This window comes from Lissotriton vulgaris, chromosome 3_1, assembly GCF_964263255.1.
Source record: "Lissotriton vulgaris chromosome 3_1, aLisVul1.2, whole genome shotgun sequence".
Taxonomy (NCBI): Eukaryota; Metazoa; Chordata; class Amphibia; order Caudata; family Salamandridae; genus Lissotriton; species Lissotriton vulgaris.
The window spans coordinates 440022646-440046314 of record NC_141689.1 but is presented as its reverse complement, the minus strand read 5'-3'; the positions used below and the strand labels follow the sequence as shown (position 1 = coordinate 440046314).

At 41.9% G+C, this 23669-nt stretch overlaps 1 protein-coding gene across 3 annotated transcripts in view; it reads left to right on the top strand.

The window, feature by feature from the left end:
- Positions 1–23669, top strand: part of PDE4D (phosphodiesterase 4D) — a 1324573-nt gene that overhangs the window by 938411 nt on the left and 362493 nt on the right. For all 3 annotated transcript variants that reach the window (XM_086960668.1, XM_086960666.1, XM_086960670.1), the window contains exons 4-5: positions 4369–4442; positions 5624–5673. In XM_086960668.1, coding sequence (XP_086816794.1) covers positions 4369–4442; positions 5624–5673 — 124 coding nt within the window. The remainder of the gene's footprint in view (positions 1–4368; positions 4443–5623; positions 5674–23669) is intronic.

Here is a 23669-nt window from a genome sequence, read left to right as displayed (position 1 = left end):
GCTGGTCGTTTCCTATCAAGAAAGTTAATTAGAGGCAGTTCCCAGAAAAATTAAAAAAAGAAAGTCCCTCAGCAGAAAGCAATTCTGGTATTTTACTGACCTCTGCTGGTCATGTTCTATCAAGACAGTTAAATGGAGGCAGTTGAACCGAAAAACAGTCCCTAAGCGGAAGCAGACTAGTCCTAGGGCTGATCTCCAGAGCCCACAAAGTACATACACATTTATACATTTATTACTAAAGTATATACAAGAGGTCTCGAATGCCCGACCTCAAAACAAAATGGAAACAAATAATCCACAAATAAAAGTGGGAATAACATTGCCGTGGCCACTGGGTGTGAAATAATAGGGATTAATAAATTAGACAGTTGTCCACTACCATAATGCTGCATTTTAATTGGCTCCTTGCCAGTCTACACGTACATAGGAGATTTATAGCTAGTATCTAAGAACATGCCTCATTACAGTTTCAACCCCTATATAACTGTGAATAATCCCCGAAAAGCTGCCTGTGAACATCAGATTTCTAATAAAGAGTGCCTTCCTAGCTCAAAGAATGGGTTTGCGCTGGGAGACCTGCTGCAGCGTGATGGAGAAGAGAACTTTCAAATAATTTACAGTCCTGCACAGAAGGCTGAATACGTACATGAACAAGGTTCTCATCTCTGCTACTACAACTTTCTGAAGTAAATGAATCCCTGAAAACAATTATTTACAGATGTTTGTATTATATATTTAAAGTGTATACTGAAAATTGTGTAGTCCAGGGCAGTTTTCACAGTGTTTTAAAGAAGTCCCCTCATTGTTCTGGCCACTTTCTAATGTGATAGATTTTAAAATGTTTGGTCAATTACCTTTGAGTGTAATCACTCATAAGGAAAAGAGAGAGACATATTTATGGACAATCAATGTTTATTTTAAGCATGTATATAACTCGCAATAAAAAATATTTTGAAGCCAGTACACATTTATGTGGGGAGATGCAAATATTTGCACAAGTAAATGGCAGATGTAAATATAAAAATGAAATATCTAAACAACAACTCTTTTAGAGGGCCTCACTACCGACAGGACCACAAATCTATTCATTTTATATATGATATATGTGTGTAAACAGCTTCCTGCATTTCTAAAAACATACCCTCATGCGTTTAAAGAAATATTGGGTCTGCCAACATGTTACTTTTTTAAAATTAGGAAGGTATTAAGTGACTAGGGTGAATGGATAGTCTAAGGAAACAGATATGGAAAAAGAATGCTGGACCATAGTAAGGATCTCTTTTATTCATTATTTTAGCCCTTTAAAATATTATTCAAAGGGGAAAGCACTCCCAGATAGTTAGTGACTGGGGTTAAGTCCGAGTGACTCAAGGAGCTAAAAATAGTTAAAGAGTGATATCTCTACCAAAGTCCAGTATCCACTGCTCACATCTGGAAAAGTTGCTGCTTGGACATTTTTTTTTTACTTTTTCCCACTTCCTCCTATCACTGATTGAAACTCCCTGCATGAATGTGCACTGGCTTCAAAATAATTATTTTATGTAATTTAAATATAGGGAATGATAAAAAACATATTTAAAAATATCTCTCTACAAATATAACTTTCAGTACATCTTATAAACATCTATGTTCAAAGATAATTTATAAAACCTATTGTAATATAATTAACATTTTAAATCAGAAAAACATTGGCCATACTATTTTAAAACACAGGAAAACTGCCATGAACTGCAGTTTCACTGACTGGAGGCATCTTAAACAGATACTAAAACATGGAAATCAATGATTTCGAGGCTCATGTCAGGAATTTGCAAAAGAAAATATAGTAAACCTTTTCATGTACACATTCGGAAATCTGCACAGGACTATGAATGGTTCTAACACTGTCTTCTCGCCCTGAATGTCTCCCAGGGCAGGCACATTCTACGAGATAGGTGAACATGCTAGTCCTTTTTTAGGACTCTCTGAGCATCAATGGCAGTTGTTAGAGGAGGAAGGTGAAGTGATATGTAGGTTGATGTAATGTAATCAGGCCTGTCTCAGGGACTAGCTATAGATCCCCTGGGTAGATGTATACAGGCTAGTTTCTAATCAAGATACAGCATTTTGATAGTGTACAGATGTGCCAGAAATGACTAAAAATGGTTACTTCACCTCACATCTTTGAAGCAGCTGGCTTCATAACGGTATTAAACCCTCTAAGATTATTTACTTCATCTGTCTCCACAGGAAAGCTTTAAATTCAGCTGCTCCTATTCCAGTACCAATGCAGTGAGGAGTCCCTCAGTCTTATCATGAATACAGTAGTTGTTCATTATAATCTCTTGTAAATATAGAGCAGAATACTGAGGAATCACTGACAGTCTACTGCTGCTGATGGAATTACATGTTTCAGTCATGTGTGTCAAACTTTTTTTAACATGGATGAAGGTGATAAAGTTTTTAAAAGCTGTACTCTTTGCAGCTTTCTGGAGCACTAATCATAATTTTAATTACATAATTGTGAAATAAATCTGCTTTTGCTCATAGATGGTTCATTAAATCCCATCAGAAAATAAGCATTTTCTTCTTTGTGAAGTCACCTCAGAACTCATCACAATTTCCTAATTAAGTATAGCACCAATAATTAATAATGCCCTATTACTTGTCGCATTGTCCTCAGCCAATTCATTACTTATGGAGATAACTATCTCCCATACAAAAAAAGAACAGAGGAATGCTGGGATCCCTACCCCACCAACTCCTATTGGTAACCAAGCCCTCAACAGAAACGCTGGACATCCGGGAGGGAGGGGCATAATGAATGGATGGGTCTAGGAGTAATGAGTAATAGGGCATTACCCCCAGGTCCCTCCAGTCCTCGTCCCATTCATTAATTATGGAGCATACTAAAGCCAGAAACCCAGCCTTCCGAACTCACAAAGAACACTCAGGAGGACCCCCAAAAAACAGCATCCCAAGTAAAGCGGAAAGGGAGAAAAAAGAGGCAGGAGCACACAGCCCACAAAACTCCCAACCAAACAACAGGGTCACACCCCCAGAATCAGGAGTAGCACCCGCCAAGGAAGCACCAGAAGCCATCAACAACTTAAGAACAGCGAAGAGGCCACACTTAGAAGAAGACCCAAAGAGTCCAGACACACCAGTAAGCCAGGAACAGCCCAACAGGGACATAACCAAGGCCCAGAAGAACAAGAACCCCGGAAGAGATGCCACCAGAGGCACCAAGGAGGCAGGCATCACACTCAAAAATGACAAGCCGGGCACCCAGGCCACACCTACCCCAACCCCCAATGCCACATTGTGGAAGGGAGCCAGCCGCAAGGCAAGGACAAACAAAACCAAGGCTGGAGGGAGGCACCCCACAGAGCCACCATCCGCACCACCAGCCTCTGGAAGGAACACCGACTTGGGAACCCCCAGGGTAACAGCGAGGACAGCCAACTGCAACAAGTGGGCTATGGCACAAACAAAGCCCCTTTCGTGGAAAGAGTGGGCTGACACATGCTCCAGGAGCCCATCTTCCAACTGGCCCAGCCTCAACGCGGGTCCGGCGCACCAGCCGCAAAGGCCCGGCCAGTGACCTCCATGCCTCCCAGCAAGCCCAGCAGGCCAGGAGGCACCCGAAAACGCCCCGCCGAGACAGATGAGCCATCAGATAGGGAACAGGAAGACCGCCACCCCTGACCAGCAGGAGCAGCCACAAGCAACATCTTCGTCCCATTCTGTCAGCAGACAGAAAAAAGAACAGGCCGAATTCTGGGTATGTACTGGTTAAGTACTACTAGTGGGAGGAGGTGGGGTAGGGATACCAGCATTCCTCTGTTCTTTTTTCTGTCAGTGAGATAGTTATCTCCATAAGTAATGAATGGTACGAAGACTGGAGGGACCTGGGGGTAATTTATATTGTGAGTAAAATTGTTTATTACCTTTCAATGTGCTACTTTTTATGACAATGAAAGCCAGACATTTAATAGACTGCCTTTCAGTAGAACAAAAAATGATGGAGCCTTCTCACCAAAAATAAAATAAAAACAGAGCCAACAGGTAACATTCCTCCTAAATAGTACTTTACAATACACACTAGCTGCCATCAATTTTATGAATTTTGCCCTTAATTGTAGGAGTCTAATTTACAAGAGCAATATTTTTCAAAGAGGGAGGGGACTCTCATATATTTACTTTCTGAGGTAGAGTAGGTTCCTTGGCTTTGCTGCAAGCCCTCTGGCTTACTATAGCTGTGATATTCCTATTTTTTTTATTGCTTTTGTTACAGTTAAGCTAAAACTTAAAGATGCGTGTTAGAAAATCATTAAAATCTGTTTTCAATATATTTCTGAATAATTGACATTTGTGTTTTTATACCAGGTGCTAGCCAGCCTACGCACAGTAAGGAACAATTTTGCTGCATTAACAAACTTACAAGATCGAGTACCCAACAAGTGAGTCATTTGTTTCATGCCACTAAAAAAATGTCAGTTCCTAGAAAGTGTATTTTTTTTGTATCAAATGTATTACAGCCATCCTTGTGTCTGTGTGTATGTTTTATGAAAACATGGATTACTGTCATAAAAGATAACAGTTCATAAACAACGAATTCTCATCAACTTACATATGAATTATAATTAAGGATCCCTGTTTTCCATTTTTACAGATATTTACAGATAAATACAGACAGAAAACAAGGTGTTTTCTGACTGCATTTGTTTTTAAAAGTGGATAAATACAGAAATGTGTGCTTCTTTTAAGTGGCTCTCCGTGCTAGCTTTGGTGAATTGTAGGCCAGCAATTGACCAGATGGACAGCATGGGAAATTAAAAAACAGGATGAAATTTCTTTAAATAAGGGTCTATGTCAACATGCATGGTATGCTAGTAACCAATGGATGTATTGTTGTGTAATATTTGACAGTTTAAATAGCTAAAACACGACATTTATACGCAAAACACAAAATAAATATGGATAAATACAGATAAAATGGCCCAAAAATAAATATTGATAAAAACAGATGGAAATGTTAAAAAAATAAATACCATAAAACCTGGAGCACTAATTATAATTAGCAATATTGTATGCCTTTCTGAATATCATTCACTAACTACTTATGTGATTTCACAATGCACCAAGTACCGCTCCCTTTACTCTTGAGGTCCGTCATTACACTTTTCCACACTTGTATAAGATTCGATTCTTTTTCCTCATAAACTCATATGTCTGTGTTTTACTTTTCGACTGTTTCCCTTTAATTTTAAAAAACATTAATATCGTTAAAATAATCCGTCTGAACCATTTTTTTGGTATATCAAGTACCCGTGCTCAGTTTGGAATAATAAATAGGCATTTTCATTTTACATGTTTTTATTCTAATCATCACAGCACTGCTGGTAAAGCAGCATATTGTTCTACAATGTTGGGTATCTTTGTCCAAGTTAGATTCAGCCTTGTTTGACTGTGATTTTCAAACATCTAAACGCGGAGTACCCATTATTTGAAATATCATGCACAATAAACCATTTGCATGCATTAACACATAAAAAACAAGAGTTTTTGCTTCATACTTTTCAAGCGAACAGTCCTGTAAAAATAAAACCATCTCACACTGTTTTTTCCCCTTGCTTCTTAGACGTTCACCCATGTGCAACCAACCATCCATCAACAAAGCCACCATTCCGGGTAAGAAAGCTATCATTGTTTTTAAATATATTACAACAAAAACGTGGGTGTAAGTGAAGTATAAAGGTACCAACATAAAGAAGTTCTGTACACTAAACTGCTTAGGCGCCAAACCCTTGTAAATGCTTGGTGTTGCCTTTTAAAATCCAGAATGCTCTGTGTTTTTCCTGGTGAAAAGTACATGATTTGGAGAGCCAAGCAGTATTGCTGTGTATTGTAGTGTTTTATATAGTGCTTCACACCCAATTACAGGATACCTAAGCACTTTCTCAAACAAGTAACACGGTACATTATGGGGGTGATTGGTTGGAAGAATGTTGCATTAGTTGTGCCTGGTCTATATGGATAGGTTGTATGAAATTTTCAAGCATTACTTTATTATGCAAATTTTTACAACGCAGATTTTCAAACGCATATCACTACCACATATTTAAATTCACTCACATCTGACATACCTTTACCACGCAATCCACTAGCATGCACACTTTTACCATGCTTATTTACATAAAAATCCAGTCACAGCCTAACACTGCCGCCTACTGTTTAAAAAAACTACAATAAATCTTAAAACAATATTGTAAACAAAAAAATAATTTTTTAAATAACATTTATGTCGATTACAGGTTTACTTTTGGGGGGGAGGCCCACCTAATCTCCCATTTTTATTTACCCTTAAAATATATATATATAAACTAAACACTGCATAGTCACCAATGCAAACATATATGCTTTGTAAAGACTTGCGTGGTAAAGACTAGCGTGGTAAAAGTTATTCCGATGTAAAAAATGAATTGTGTGGTAAATACTTTGTGGTAAAGGCTGTTCCCCAAGTGGGGTTGTATGAAATTTCCATGCATTACTTTATTATGCACATTTTTACAGCACAGATTTTGAAACGCATATCACTATCACACATTTAAATTCACTCGCATCTGACATACCTTTACCACACATTCCACTAGTACACACACTTTTACCACGCTTACAGTTACATAAAAATCCAGTCACACACTAACACTGCCACCTACTGTTAAAAAAATTTATACAATAAATCTTAAAACAATATTGTAAACGAAATATATATATTTTTAAAAAATTACATTATGTCGATTACAGGTTTACTTTTTGGAGTGTAGGCCAGCCCACCCCTTTTTTATTTACTCTTAAAATATATATAAACTAAATATTGCCCAGTCACCAATACAAACATATATGCTTTGTAAAGACTTGCGTGGTAAAAGTTATTCTGATTGTAAAAAAAGTGTGTTGTACTTGCATTTCGTGGTAAAACCTTTCTGGCAAAGGCTGTTCCCCATGTGGATAGTGTTTTGCTGTTATGCGTGAGTGAGTTGCCGTTGCCTTGGGACGCAGCGCATACTGTGATGGGGTGGAAATGTGGGCGACAGACACACACTTTAAATTTGTAATCTGTGGGAAAAATATACCAGTGTGAACAAAAACCAGGAAGAAGATTATGAAGACTCCGTTTATTCAGGTAGGTGTGGAGGTCTCTCCAGTCAGTTACAGAATGCCTACATCATCATTATTCTGCCCAAGCAACAGTGCCTAAGATTTCTAATAATACCATTCCTCCCCATTCTCTCCCACGAGGAAATGCATCTTTGAAATCACAAACCTGAGCGTGATAGCAAAAGTGCTCATACTCTCGAGACAACGTGAGCAGAGGAAAGCCCGCGAGCACACAACATAATCAATTGACTGTTATTCTTTAGTTTGCAAGCCCTGTATAATTGGTAAAGGTGTGTGGTATTGATCAGTGCTGATAATCTTGGATAGGAAGATTCGGAAGGAATCATGATTGTGGTTTGCTTATGACATCATGGGATCCAGTTGCATCAGCCAATTGTTTACCTCGTTCCTGAGTTGCAGGTGTTCTCGAATGTTTTGTGTCTTGGCTGGGAAGGAGTTCCACAGTTTTACTGTCCAGACAAGAAGGGTTCACCGATGGCCTTTAGGAGGAAACTATCAGCCAAGATACTCGTGCTGAGCAGAGGTCACTGTTTTGGGAATATTGCTGGAATTTTAAGTGTAAACGCAGAGCTCGTGTTGGCAACCAATAGAGTGTGTTGATGTAGTTCTACTGGTGAACTACATCAGAGATAGTAATCCTGCTGTTCTGGATCCTTTGTAGTGTAGTGTTAGGAAGCAAGGAGTGGAAGGTACAATCAGCCCTTGTTATTATGAGGGTGAGAATGGCCCATGGTTTCTTTTGGAATAAGGGAGGATGTGCCTCATCATTCACATTTAATTATCAAACCTTATTAAATGAAGTTTTTTTTTTCTTTGATTAAAATGATTCAATGAAACTGGTCTTCAGGGTTTAACAAGAAAGCAATCTTTGTAGTGCGCTTTGTGTATGGATGCTTGTGAAGGACATGACCTTGTCTTTGTGGGGTGAACAGTTCTCCACTATTTGGCCAGAGCAGACTCTTCTACAGACTGTCATCAATAAACAATCATGTAGCTCCTGTGCAATTATCCTACAACTCATGTTTTAAGCCCTATACTATTGTTGGTGTTACATTGCTGCTTTAAATGGTTATACAGACTGTAAATCTGAGATTTCATACAAGTGACATCAATATTTTGAATGAAATGCGTGGAGTAAATGATTTAGCTTTAATGATAGGGATTGTGAGCGCCTTCTGGTGGCTACCAAATGAAGTGAGTGGCAACAGCTCATTGAGTTAAACCTTAAAGAAAACTTATATAGTCAGGTAGACAGCAAATAAAAACAAGTACTGGTGACATGGCCGTAGTAACGGTGAAGGATAAGGGGTAATTTGCCCTCCAAAGTTTTGGAGTCCGGGAGGGTGGAGGAGGGGGGGGCCAAAGGACAATACCGTCCCCTGGATTCTAAGGTGGGAGCTGAAGCTTAACCCGTGGCAGACAGAACGTGTCTCCTTGATGCGCTGTCACCTGAGAAGCATACTCTCGATACGGTGTCTCATGAAGTGCTTCTCGACCGTCTGAGAGGTGTAGGGGTGGGAGGAACGGCCCTGTCTTGGGTAGAAAGCTTCCTTTCCTGCCGCTCTCAAGAAGTCAGGCTGGGCTCCCATAAATCCATCTCTAGGGAGCTCACCAGGGGTGTGCCACAGGGCTCATGCCTAAGCCCCACATTATTTAATGTGTATGTGGCCCCCCTGGCCGACTTAGTGAGGCCATTTGGGTTTACCCCGATATCCTACGCTGATGACACCCAGCTACTGTTCCCCTTTAAAACTTTCTCACCTGCCCTGCAAAAATCCTTTGCAGAAGGCATGAGGGCTGTGTCATGTTGGATGGCTGAGAATTGCCTACAATGCAATGTGGGCAAAACAGAGGTTTTATTGTTCGGGGAGGCAGCAACACTATGGTCTGGGAAGTGGTGGCCCACAGAATTAGGACCAGTTCCTGTCCCAAAGCAGACTGTCAAAAACTTGGGGGTGTTATTCGATCAAGCCCTGACTTTTAAACATCATGTCAACCAAGTGGTGGGCACCTGCTTTAGAGCCATCGGACTTTTGAAAAGGGTGTTTCCCTATATACCCGATGGTCACAGGAAAACTTTAGTCCAGGCACTAGTGATCAGTAGATTGGACTACTGTAATGGCCTTCTTTTGTCAACTAATGAAGGCCAATTAAACAAACTACAAGTAGTCCAAAATACGGCGGCGAGGTTGGTTCTCAATGTACCATCTAGAACTCCCTCCCGCCCCCTACTAGCCAAACTTCACTGGTTGCCAGTGCGGCAACGCACGAAGTTTAAAATTCTGTGTACCATTCATAGGTGTCTGATAGGAAAGGGACCCAAATATTTGACTAAAGCTTTTCTACCCTATGTACCAGGCCGATCACTTCGATCGAGTAATCTTCATCTATTACAGGTCCCAAAAATAAAAAAATCTCGCCAGGGAGGTCGTGCTCTGGCACATACAGGACCTGTCCTTTGGAACTCCCTTCCCATTCAACTGAAACTCATTACCAACCATTTATCCTTTCGCAAAAACCTTAAGACTCACCTTTTTTCTTCCAACTAATCAGTTTATGATTCACTATTTCTGTTTATGATCAGACATGGGTCAAATGTACTTGTTTCCATCATAAGCGCAGAGATATCCCTCCGGGGATCGAGTCAGGCGCTATGCAAGCACATAAATAAATAAATAAATACTCTGGAGGGCGCAATGGCCTCATTGTTTTGTTAATTATTTGATTGAGATGTTGAGCCACCCCTAAAATTGTTCTGTTTGTCAAGGCAGGTGAGCCAACGGGCAGGCATTTCCTGTCACTGTGTTTGATCTTCGGCGTCTGTGGAAACATTCCAAACAGAAAAGCACACCTTTAAGCTTACGACTAAGCACGTGAATATGTGTATAGCATCAGGTTGATTGAAGATGCAATAAGTGCATTTTTTGAAATTCATATATACAAACACTATTTGAATAACTGAAAACAACACAGCGCACTGACCTTTATTCTAAATGGAAGAGCAAAGGATGCCACCTTACAGTCCCTAAAATGCACAATATGCCATCCTGGACTAGAATCCCAGATTCCTCCCTTGACCAATTGTGTAATCCACAGACCATCGCTTTACTTCACTATGCCTTATTTTCCATATCGATCTAGTTTGAGGGCACTTCGAAGTAATTCAACATGACATGACATTTGTTGTCTTATTTACATTTTGGATAGATTAGCGTGAACTTTGGTACTGAAACCCCCCTCCCCCAAGAAATGTTGTGTGTCATATGCCTTTGACTGGCAAATCCAATTAGTCTCGCCTTTGTGAGCTATTGGCTTTGCCAATGCTTTTTAGTGATGCTGAACTGCATTAGTAAAATGCAATGCATTGCTCTTTTCGGAAAAACAAGGTGCGATAATGCTGTGGTCTCGTAATTTTGTACGCACTAGCTCATCATGTATGCGCACCCCTACAGAACGAGGCAGACGCCATTTTCTTTTATTTCTAATTGAATGATCTAAGATGGTGGGATCCACTTACATAAGTCAATTTTTAAAAAAATGTTAGTGTATGCAAGGGTTTTTTGAAGGATTTGTAGCAATTTGATTCCTGACACCCTTCCCCAAAAATATATTTATCTATAAACACATATTTAGAAAAAGAATGGTGGAGGTGGGGAGGAATGGAGGGGTGGGTTGGGGAGCAGGTTGGCGGAAAGAAGTGAGGAGGTAGGGTGGCCAAGCGGTCTGCATTTTACAGGTCTGTCCTGGAATCGTAGCTCTTGTCCCACTGCCTGAGCACGTTCAGAGTCCCTATCATTTGTAACGCTCTCAAAAGACAAAAAACTCTTAGTGTTTCAGCCCATTATGAGCTGGTAGCTATCGGTGCCTGGGAGGCAGGAGCCGTCGCACAAGAGGGATCCTGCCCAATGCCCTGCAGGGGCAGGGGCAGAGGCAGATATGAGATGCAGATCCATCCACCAGCCCATAAACAACCCTGAATGTGTAAATGACAACCATTATGGTAACCTGTCACGGTACTATAGCCTGGGTGTTTACTTCTTCTATAGGTTTCAAACTTCTGATACAGTGGGATTGCTAAGAGGTGTTTGACGGCCATGCTCACCTTTCTCCACCACTCTGCAAATGTGACTGCTATGTTATAGTTAGAAGTTAGCATTTAAAAAACCTTTGAAATTCACTGAAAAAAACATAGGTTTCAGGGACCTTATAGTTAGAAATTAGCATTTGAAAAATCTAAGAAATTCACTGAAAAAACCATAAGTTTTAGGAACGTTATAGTTAGTTGGACTGTTCACTCGTACAAAACCAGAGAAATTCCACCGGTATAGTTAGTTCCGCTAACTATAACTCGCGCCCCCCACAATGCACTGCTGATGACATCACATATTACATCATTCATGACATGGTCAGTGACATCACTGATGACATCTTTCAAATGACACCACTGATGACATCATCCATGTGAAAATCGGATGCACCTTCTCACACTCTAATATAACCTTTGATACACCCACTGTAAAATACAGACTACCATTTTCAAAATCATCAACACACCGATACCAGTTGCTACATACGCACTCACTAATTCCTAGGTTTACACACACATCCACTCATTCACCCATACAATCACTCATACATGCAATCACTCTTCAATACCACACTAACATATGCCCTCATACACCTATACAGACACTCACACTTTGCCATTCTTCCATGGAGTTACTCACACACCTAGTCAGTCATGCACAGAATCAATCACACTCCCATTTACTCACCTATACAGTTATACACACCACCTCACTTATTCATACAGATACTAACACATATTTACTCTCTTATATATTCACTGATACAAGTACACACTCATCTATACAGCCATTCTCACAATCACTGACTCTCACGTATAGTCATTTATATACTCCAACTCTCACATACATTGCCTTTTACATATGCAATTACTTGGACATCTACCACTGAGACATCCATTCACTAACCAACACACCCATACACACACACATCCACCCATACAGCTGTTTCCACATGCACTCCTGAACCCATACACCCAGCGAATCAACCACTCACACATTAATAACCCACATAGACACTCTTGTAGCTACTAACCCATGCAGCAGCTTACACAACAGACAGACTGATACAGACATTCACACAGTTTAGTTACTAACCCATGCATTCAGTAAGACACATTTACAGTCAGTCACGCACCTACTAAATCCTCCATCCAGACACTTATACACCCACTCATTCTTCAATACACCTTGACCTATATGTAAAACATATTTAAACTTTAAATAAACACAGTCACTGGATGATGTCATCAGTGATGTCATTTGCGATGTCTTTAGTGATGTCATCAGTGATGTCACTAACCATGTCATGAATGACGTAATATGTGATGTCATTCGCAGTGCATTGTGGAGGCGCGAGTTATAGTTAGCTGAACTAACTATAACAGCTGAATTTCTCCGGTTTTGTACGAGTGAAATGTCCAACTAGCTATAACGTCCCTGAAAAACGTATGGTATTTTCAGTGACTATATATATATATATATATATATAGATAGATAGACAGACAGATAGATAGATAGATAGATAGATTTTTTATGGGGGGGGGCCTCACAGATAGAGCTGTCAATCACCTATATAAGAACGGTAAATGAGGACACGCCTGATGAAGATTCTGAGGAAAAAGCTGTGATACTTTATTGTCAGAGGTTATCCTGGGGCGGTCAGATAGGAAGAGGGCCTGTTTCAGTTGTTCTGGGCTGTTACATAGGACGATGATCAATATGAACAGAGAAAATTAGGTCTGGGATTTTCAGAGAGAGACCTAAGCCGGGTCTTGTGATCAGCATGTTGAAGTAGAACTTGGAGGGACATGTCCATAACATTATAGTGTGATGCTATCATCCTAGAATTTGAGGAAATGAATTTATATCTCATAGCCCAGGACAGTAGGGCTCTGATGGTTCCAAGATATTTGAGGTATCTTTCACACTTCTGTGTAGAATTCTTAATATTTGGTACAGGTGAATGGGCAAGCTCCTCCATTAGAGCGGAGGAGCGTCTCCCTACTAACAAATGCCCCCAGAAAAGCCCCAGAGCTGAAAAATGAAATGCTAATAAAGTTTACTTATTACCATTTTATTTGTCAGCAACACGTCCTAAACCGAATGTCAGGAGGGGGGCGGGGCCAACGCTAATAAGTGGCCGCAGGAAGCTGTGCACTTCAGTTTAAGTGCTCATGCCATTTTTGTTGGCTGTCTAACGACGTCCAGTCAGCCATGCACATTTTAAACCTCTTTAACCCAGCTGTCTAAGACAGCTGGGTTAGAGAAAGCATAGGCCTCCAGTGCTCTTAAGAACTCTGAGAGAGGCCACTCTCTCCAATCCTGGTGCTTCTCTCATGGTGGATTAACATCATGAAAGCAGCACCAGGATTGGTTTGGGGAGTGAGCTGGGTCCCTAGCTTTGAGGACAGACGACTGGAACATGTGAGCAAGGAGGACATTGTGCAGCAAGCCAGTAAGGTAAGTGCCTATTTATTTTAGTACCACCCATATTTTGCCTGCCACACCACTCTCCATACATGCCGGCAGCCTCTGTGAATCGGCTTGTATTTACTTGTAATTTCTTTACTGGTGACGACTTTCATCAGAAGAGTAGCGGTGTAGCTTAATTATGAAAAAGCACCAAGATCCATTCCTGAAACTATTGTTAAATGAGGAGCTAAATGGGTGGGTATACAAAGATTTGCTTATTATTTGATGTCGATTTGTGAAGATTATTTTGTTGGGAGAGGTGATGCTGTTTGCTATGGTTTTGTTTCTGGATGTTTCAACATATTTTGATAATGAAAAACTTGGATGCTTTACTGAGTGTTTGGGATTTGGTGATTTGATTTCAATGCTAGAACAAATGATGGACTTGATTTTGCTTGGTAAAGTTTAGTTTCCTTTCATTGTTGTGGAGATTAGGTTAAGGTTGTTCTCACCCTTGAGCTTTGTTGGAGTTTGTGAGTGTTTTTTTTTTTAAGCGGACTGATCTCTCCAATTCTCTAACCTCAGTGAGGTGAAGGTGTCTGTGAACCTAGACTGAACTTTTCAAATGTCTGAATGCTTTGCGGGGGCTCAACATTTAGATGACATTCGGACTATTCTTGTGCCTCTTATTTAACTGCCATAGTCATTGCCACTGGTGCTAAAGAGTGGACATAACCTGGTGAAAAGTGTAGTACAAAAGCTTCTCCTTCAGCTGTGGTTTTATATAGAATCCAGTGGAGATGGGATGGGCTTCAAGATGGCTCTTGGCTGCGTAAGTAGTCAAGCTTGGATGCTTCTTTTCTGCTACACTTCTCTCTTGATTGTCCTCTCCTATCAGTTTATTTTATTTGCAATATTTTACTTGTTTATTGTACATAGGCCATTGAGGGGCATACTTATGAGCCCCTTTGCATTGGTCGTGCACCACGCAACATGGTGCAAGAGCGATGCACATGAAAAGTTAGATTAATGAAGCTACGCGAGGCCACCTCGCATGGCCCTGTGTGGCTTCATAAATCTTGAGTAATGTAATGCAGCACAAATTGCACAAAAAAATCCTTAGTGGCTTTGACCTCTATGTGTGCTGTAGAATGCAGCACACATAAACAGAGGAACAAATGAGGAGAAATAAACATATTTCTCCTCGTAACTCCTCTCCTGGGGAGGGGTATCTTTTTGGTGACAAAATCCATGGATGTTGTGTAGGAACACCCATGCAACACCTATGGAAATGACTCCCTGGTGCAGAGTAAAGCAGCACAGTGATTCGCACTGTGTTACATTCCACGAGATTTATAAAGCCACGAAGGGCCACACAAGGATGCCGTGCATGGCTTCATGAATCTAATTTTTCTTTTGCGTCCTTCTGGCACCACGTTGAGGTGCAAGAGCGACGCAAAGGGACTCATAAATATGCCATACAGTTTGTAGAGCTGGTATTTGTGTGAGCGATTACTCATGGTCCTTCCTCTTTTGTGGCCTTTTGCTGTACCCTGCACTGTGTTGCATATGGGGGCCCCGACTTTTAGAGAAAATACCTTTTCACTCTTTTTGCAGCATCTCTGGTCAAGAATGAGGCAACAAACAGGCTTTGTTCCAATTTATATTACATTGACAGTTTTTTAGTAAGTCAATATAGTGCAAACAGATTTTGCAATATGTTTGCTGTTGACTTTATACAAAATTGTACAAACTTACTTAGGGCCTGATTGAGAATCTGAAAGATGGGTACTGACTAGCGTAACGTAAAATGTTGGGGCCCCCTATAAAATGGCATGAGGGGCCCCTGAGACTTGTATATCAGACATTCATAGACCTTGGGCTGATTGGGGCCCCATGATGGGTTGCCTCTCCCCCCGTATAGGGGGAGAAGGGGCCTCTGATATGCCCCAACTGGTGCTCTATCACACCCACCTTATTACAAGTGCTGTCGGATATAATGCATTTGTAAAAACATTGTGACAGGGTCCCCTTCACCAAAATCTAAATTAGCCCCTTGGTCTCCAACTTATTCCCATATTTTTCATTTAAAGTTTGGAGCAAAATGTTCTTTGTTAAGTTAACCTCAAAACAGTCCAGTCACTTTACTCCAGGTTTTGCTCTTGTGCACATTTTCTTGTTATGTCGCGAAGGCTGTAATTAGAGGAATCTGTCTCATTCTCTATCACACAAGCATAAAATAATGCAACCCCTATTTGCGCTATTTTTAACCAAGTAAAAATGTATTTACTTGCCAACAGCATTCAACATAAAGTAAAGAACATAAAGAGTTCAAAAAAGTATTTGCTCCATTTTTTGCACTGGTGCAGTATTTTACATACTATAATAAGAGCACGTATGTGTAATAACCCCTCATATATGACCCAAAGAGACTGATGTGGTTTGTTCAATGTGAATGTGTTATTGTTAACACTAGTAAACTCTTCAAGCTAACAAACTCTATGTGTTGTATTATAACATTGTGAACAATTAATGACAAGGTTAATATATTCCACAAGCAGGCACGGCCCGTGCCGGGCGTTATACTGGGGCGGTGACGTCAGGCAGGGGAGGGTCAGGGTGGGGGGTTGTAAAATGCGGGATATGGACCATTAGAGGTAAGTACTGAAGAGAAAATGTTGTTGCCCACGCTGCATCGCCAAATGTGATGCAGCGTGGGCAACGAAATTCGTTTTTTTTGGTTTTTTTGGTACTTACTTCTAATGGTCCATATCCCGCATTTTACAACCCCCCACCCTGACCCTCCCCTGCCTGACGTCACCACCCCAGTATAACGCCCGGCACCGGCCGTGCCCGTCCACAAGTGGATGCTTCGAACCATGAGAGCTCTGCAGACTTTTTCTTAAGCCAGTAGGAAGGCCCTGTAAGGTTGTTGGTTTGTGATGTCTGCAAGAAGGGTTTGAGAAGTGAAATTGAGTTCTCGCAAAGTGCCACTTCAATATCACTACAGAGTCAATCAGCGAGATAGGCATCCCTTCCTGTGTACCCAGCATCCCTTCATTCAGGAAAGAAGGGCTTTAAGCTTGTTAATCGCATGTTATTGCGCGTGGGACTGAGCATATGAACGGGCTCTTACAGGAAGCCTGGGGCAGATTTACAAGATAATGACGCAGTGTGGCACTGCAAGCTATCTTGCTGCTCCGAGCTGCATCACTAGGAAAGTGAAGGGATGCATTGTATTTACAACAATATGACACATCCCTGTGCTTTCGTCTGCGCTGGTGCACCGTAGCCTGCCTAGTGCCAACACAGGCCCCCTTGCATGATGGTGCAAGGGTGCCTGCACTGCAGTAATGATTATTTTTGTACTGAAAGGGCACCTTCCTGCACAAAAGCAATCATTGATTGCATTTTCCCCCTTCCATGTGTGCTGCAGGTTGCAGCACACATAGAAAGAGAAAAAAACACGGAGAAATAAAGTATCGCTCTTTGTGGCACCACTTTTACTCCTCCCCTGGGGAGACATTAGAATCTGGGAATGTGTCATATTCCATGGGTGGTGGGTGGGAACACCCATGGAATGCCCCTTTCACACAGAGTATTGCATGAAAGGGGACCATATTTATCAGGCCATGTAAAGCCATGCAGGTTGGCTTTGCGTAGCCTGTTAAATATGGGCAAGCCCATTTCGTTGCCGGTGTGTCAAAAAAGTGATGCACTGGTGTCACAAGGGGCTTGTAAATATGGCCCCCTATCTCTTACTGGGAAGCAGTTTGCGTAGGGGCCAGTGCCCAGCTTTGTAAGATGTGCTCATCACGTGACCAGCAGTTATCTGAACATGATAGCTTTCAAATCATACTCTGTAGAGTATGAAGGTGGTCTTGTATTGCCAACCCTATTCCTCCTTCTCAAATCACCAACTGTAGGGCTCTCCAAGTGTCAGGAAGTCTAGGGCACAATCCTCAAGCGAATTTCACTCTGCCACCCTGGACTCCTTCAGCATCTCTCATCTGCTGGAGAGAGAATGTGTCTCCCACCAGCATTCAGAGAGTAGTATTTCTTTTGAGATCTTCCTGCCCCTTTCCTGTTTTCCAAGCTGGTTCTCGCGTATTTCACCTCCTGCTATTGTGGCCCTTAAGACTCCCTGGGCATCACCCTAGGCAGTAAACTTAACCACGCCCTGTACATTAAAAATGCTGTTTAAGATGCACAATTGAAATGTCACCTGACGGAGAAGAACCCAAGACTACATCTCAGATACTGACCTATGATTGATGTTCAAGTACTCACTCTCTACAGAGTGGACCAAGGAAATGCCCTCAGCCAAGGTCTCCCAAAGGCCAGACTTCCTCTTTTAAAGTACAGATCACATGCGTCTGCAAGACAGATCTCAGGCATTCGCGGGTGCAGCCTCATCCCTCTCGTTCTCTCATGTCCCTGTCTCCCTCGCGGATCATTATGTTTTTAAAATGGCCTGCGTGATCTACAAAGCATTAAACCTCAATGCCCCATTTGCTACTAGCAAGTAAGAATATTCCATCCAGTGGCTTGCATATAGGCACTAGAACTAGGGTATCGGGGTGCTGAAGCACCTCCAAAATAACCATGCTTAGGGTGAGAAGGTGAACTAGCAATATGGAGGCCTACAAATGTTATTTTTATCTGGTAACATTTGCTGTGCTTCAAAGATTGAGGTCAAATGTGAGGCAATGTCTTCTGGCAAGTAACTGTTTATTGTTTTAACATGGAGATGGGTGTTTATTTTTTCTACCAGCAAAGTGGGAGGATTTTGAAAAGTGAACTTCGTGGCAATATTGCTGGAGTACAGGGACTGTGAAAGGAAAGACTGTAGGATTTGTTTTTATATCTTTATTTATATTTCACAAAGACAAACAGCAAGCAACTAGTACACTCATGCATGTAATGCCATCCTGGAATGTAATCACATTAGGCTGTAGGATTTCATTTTGTTCTGTCACACAAAATTAAATACTTGTAAATGAAATGTAAAAATATAGCAGCATACATCAGCATTTAGGAAAGCCCAAATGAAGCACCTTTTTAGTAATTCTGAAGTGTGATAGAAACAAAGATTTCAAAACGATCAACACAAATCATGACTTGTTTACGTGATAATATGCAAATGCAAAATATTTGCTGAAACCCAATATCCACACATTATTGTTTGTGCACTACATAGTTTTAGATCACTACAGCACCATGTCTGAACAAATGTAGGGGTCATTACTAAGGACAATGTGCTCTCTGTACATGAGTGTGATAACACGCTATGCTTTAGTAATATTTTTTCGGCAGCGTGTTACAAAATGCACCACCAGCTACATAGTAAATAAACCTTATGAAGTTGAAGTTAAAAGCATTTATTGAGCGCGCTAACACCAAGCGGTTTCATGGCGCTATGACTAGACCTAGAGAGGAAAGGAGGGTGAAACATTGAGAAAGAGAGACGAACAGGTATTGCAAAGGAAAGGCTAAAGAAAAGAGATGAGTTTTAAGGGCTTTACGGAAATCCATGTAGCTTGGCAGGGACCGGATGGTGAAAGGAAGGGCGTTCCAGAAGCTGGGGGCAAGGATGGAGAAGCGTAGGCAACCGTGTTTTTCCTCTTAAAGCGAGGAACCATCAAGAGAGCTTGGGTTGAGGAGCGAAGGCTCCTGTTGGGAAGATAGCCCTGGATTTTAGAATTGACAAACCCAGGAGCAGTGCCTGCAAGGGCCATGAAAGTAAGGCAGACCAGCTTAAAGAGGGAACGGTGGGAAATGAGCCAGTGGAGGGGTTTAAGAAGGGGGTTACGCGATGGCACTTGGGGAGCCTAGACACATTGAATGTACCCCTTTCTATAAGGGCAAATACCAAGACACACTTTGTCTCTTCCTCTCTGGACCTATCAAGGCCAACCCTAAACCACTGTACTTCCTAAACACATCACAACCCCAGGTTCATAATATCGGGGTACCCTTGTTCTCTCTTACCTCATGCTGAGAGCAGCTCCAGAATTGGTGTGAGCAGGCTAACCCAGCCAACATTTTGAGTCTTCGGCCTGTGCCAGCAACCCCCTGGCTGTTTCACAGCCGGGGGATGGCTGGGTTTGGATGCGCATGTCGGGCTGGTCGTAGAAATAGAGCGCCAACCCGACTTGCGCACTGCACGGGCATCTTTAATCCTGCAATTGCATGATTCAGCCCCGCCGCCTGCCTTCCCACTGCAGCGTTTAAGTAAATGCCATTTTACTTATTTGTTTGTGCCTGCTGTACTCGCAGCAGGTGGGGCGATGCTCCTGCACTCGAACAGAGTTTTGTATTTGGAGTACTCCAGATATTTTGTACCTGAAGAGCATTTTGAACCAGTGCAGATGTATGCCTTGACATCGGTTTGTTTCATGGGTACCCTGGCTACTGTTGTGTTTCCAGTCACAGTTGTCTGTACCTCGCAAGCAGAACCCTCTTCAAAACAAGCATCCTCATCTATAGTGTACCAACAAAATAATGAACCTAATAAAAGGACCTTGTGTTACATGGATTCAAGAAGTATTATAGCAAAGACCAAAAATGCATAAAAGAGAAGATACATAAACAAGCTTACTCTATCCACTGCATCAGACTATGAATCAACCTCCCCTTGTCCATCAGACTCATGTCAGGGCTTCCATAGTTAAGGAAAAAAACGAAAAGACACACCTTTTGCGGTGTTAACTTCAAACTGGTAGCTAAATGCCTACAATGTATGAGCTGTTGTTCCCCTAACCAACTATGAAAGTGGAGCCCTGAACTTTGACCTCTGAACTAATGGCCATCTGGCTCCCAAAGCACTTATGAGTACTATAGTAGTACTAAATGGTACTATAATGTACTCTAACACACCTTTGTCTATAGGTTCTGAATCATCCAACTGCCTATAAGTAAAAGTGCAAACAGGGCACAGTCCTTTCTATTTGCACCAATTGTGCATGTACAGTCCCTGAAGTCCAATTGGGGATGATTTGGGGTAAATTCACAATGGCGTGTAGGATTATAGAAACCAGATCTACAGGAGCACTAATTTGTGCTCCCCAAAATGCCTTTGAGAACAGGCCCCCTTATCTCTTCTTTCTGCCCATTCGTCTGTACGCTTATAGCGCCTCGAGGGATCTTCCATTCCTGCTCACCCTCTTTCACTCGTTTCTAGGAGATACTCTTATCCCCTGACCCTGCTCCTGTATTTTGAAATATGTTTCTTGTTTAGTACTCTTTAGCTCGGAAGCTACAAAATACCAACATGTTCATTTAAAGGCAGCCGCATCTGTGTATTACTCGATAAATACTTCTGTTACTACTCTTGGATATATTTAGAATCAAGGTATTTTTGGAAAAGTATAAAAAAATTCTCACGTGCCATAACTTTTAGACCTCGAGTATGACCTTAGGGGTCAATTCCAATTCTTGCACGAACAGGAATTTAATGTCGGACTGCAATTTCGGAGCATGTGATAACTGAACATGGTCCAATAATTACTGCACCCCACAACTTTCAACAACAAAAAATGTGTGATGTGAAGACTGCTGAAATCTATCGGGGTAAAATGCCAGAGAAAGAGGCAAACTCGGCAGAATTTGGTGCGTTAGAATCCCCATTGGATGTTGAGCTTCATTTCCATGGCCAAACCACAGACTCGAATATACCTACTGCACCCATTAAATACCTCATCTCACGGAACCTGCATTTACCAGGTGTGGTAAATAACCTACATATTACACCCGACCAGACTCAGACAGTGGCGGACGGTGACATTTGCAATTGGTGAGGCGTAAAATGATTGTCATAATTCACCGTAGGGGCTGCATATAAAATGGTCACGTAACTAATTTAAGGCCAGCGACATTGGCATGAAAGGATGCCACTGGGCACTACAGCCATCAAGGGAAACGGACCCACTGAACACTGGCTGGGTAGTAAAATACTGAAATAAACTGTGTTCAATGGGACCCTCGGGCCTCTTGACAAGTGCACGCACTGCACCATCGAAAGCCACACGCACTGGGGCACAGAACCTCCCGGCTACTCTGCATTCCTTGTATGGAAAGAATTAAAGTACTTTAATGAGCATGGTGGGGTTATTTCAAGAATAAAGGTATCAAAGAGGAGACACAAAAAAATCAGTGTTCACTGCAGCAAGCGCCTGCCTCCTTCTGACTTGACATTCAAACACACATGTAAAGTTAAAGGCAGTTATTTATGATGCATTGAAGCATGTGACATGGTGCATGTGGTTTGTCATCTGCAGAGGCCAACTGGCAACATTCGTACTTTTGGGAAATAATAAATGTGCGCAGTCATAAAGAAATGCAGGGAAAAAAGCCTTTGAAGCCAATGTTAATTATAACTCACGCACATGGTTCCAACATATCAATGTGCAAGTCGGGCAAGAAATGGTTGAAAGTGACAATATTAGCCCGGAGGTGAAAGACGTTAGTAATTACGGGGCATATTATCAAGGGGGTTTATCTCCGCTTTTTTGGCTTTAAAAGCCAAGAAAGCGGAGATAAAATTATCTCCCTATTACCTAGCTGTCGCTAACACCAGTTAGCGACAGCTAATAGGAGATAGCGACCATTTTGGGCCCCACTTTGCATGTCAGTGATATTTATCACTAATGACATGCAAAGTGGGCGTGCCAAGATGTTAGCGACTGGAAACAGTCCCTAACATCGCTATCTCCTATTACCAACTTTTGGAGATATTCGCGCTAAGCGCGAATATCTCCAAAAGCTAACACCTGCCCTGAGCAGTTCTTAGCCATGTTATCCAATGGGAGGTGGATAACATGGCTAAGAGCATTAGCTCGCTAATGCATGAATATCGCTGACTTTTCAGCGATATTCATGCTTTGCGGCGATTTTTATCGCATTTGCGATAAACCTTGGTAATACCAAGGTTTATCTGCGATAAAAATCGCCGCAGCTCGGCGATACTTTTTTCACGCTAACCAAGCAATAGCGATAATTATCGCTATTGCTTGGTAATATGCCCCTACATTTTTAAACTGCCTTTGCATTATGTTGAGTCCTGCTATTACCACTCTTGCACCACGTAAAGCGAGAAATGCGCGACCGCACTAGCTGAATAAGGCCTACTACAGTATTAGGTCTTCCTTTAACAAACCATCTTAAAAGAGTTCTTCATAGAACCAACACTGCAACCCAGAATATAGCTGTTCTAATACAGTCGGCGGTGCTACAAAATTAAGGCCCGTATTTTTTATCACTTTTTCCCCACAGCAATGATTGGGTTCTTCAACGAGCGCTCTGCTGCCAGGCTGAGGCCTGCTGTGTAGGTAGCTTACAGCCAGGCCTGGCACTGGCAGCCAGCAGCAGGAGGGGTCGAGGTCCGTTCTGGCGGCGCCTGATTGGCATAGGTGCGCAGTGCGCACTCGGATTATTCACTGCAATGAATCGCCCTGGCTGAACGTCACCACTGCAACCTCCAGAATGTAGCTGTGCTGCAGTCGGCGGTGCTTACAATTAAGGCCCGTGCTTCAGCCTGGCAGCAGAGCGCTCGTTGAACCCAATTATTGGTGTGGGGAAAAATGATAAAAAATAGTATTTTTTATAATTTTTCCCCACAGCAATGATTGGGTTCAACGAGCGCTTTGCTGCCCGGCTGAGGCCTGTGTAGGTAACTGCATAGATAGGTGCGCACTGGGTGCGCTGCACAGTTTGCACTTGGATCATTCACTGCAAATTACTGAATCGCCCTAGGCCCTACCCTAAGCTACCAGGAAAAGAATTTATAAACTTAATTAAGGGCCCACGCCGCCCCCACCCAGCCAAGCGGCGGACTCCGGATTCTTGTTTTCAGCACTTTCTGACGGATTTTGAGCATTTCCTATTAACACACAACTCGAAAACATGTCCTATGCCTATCTAGGAACAAAACAAACAAGACCCTTTGCTTCTCTGGATCACTTCTGACAGAATGAGGCACTCCAGGCTCACCCGACCAATCAATCG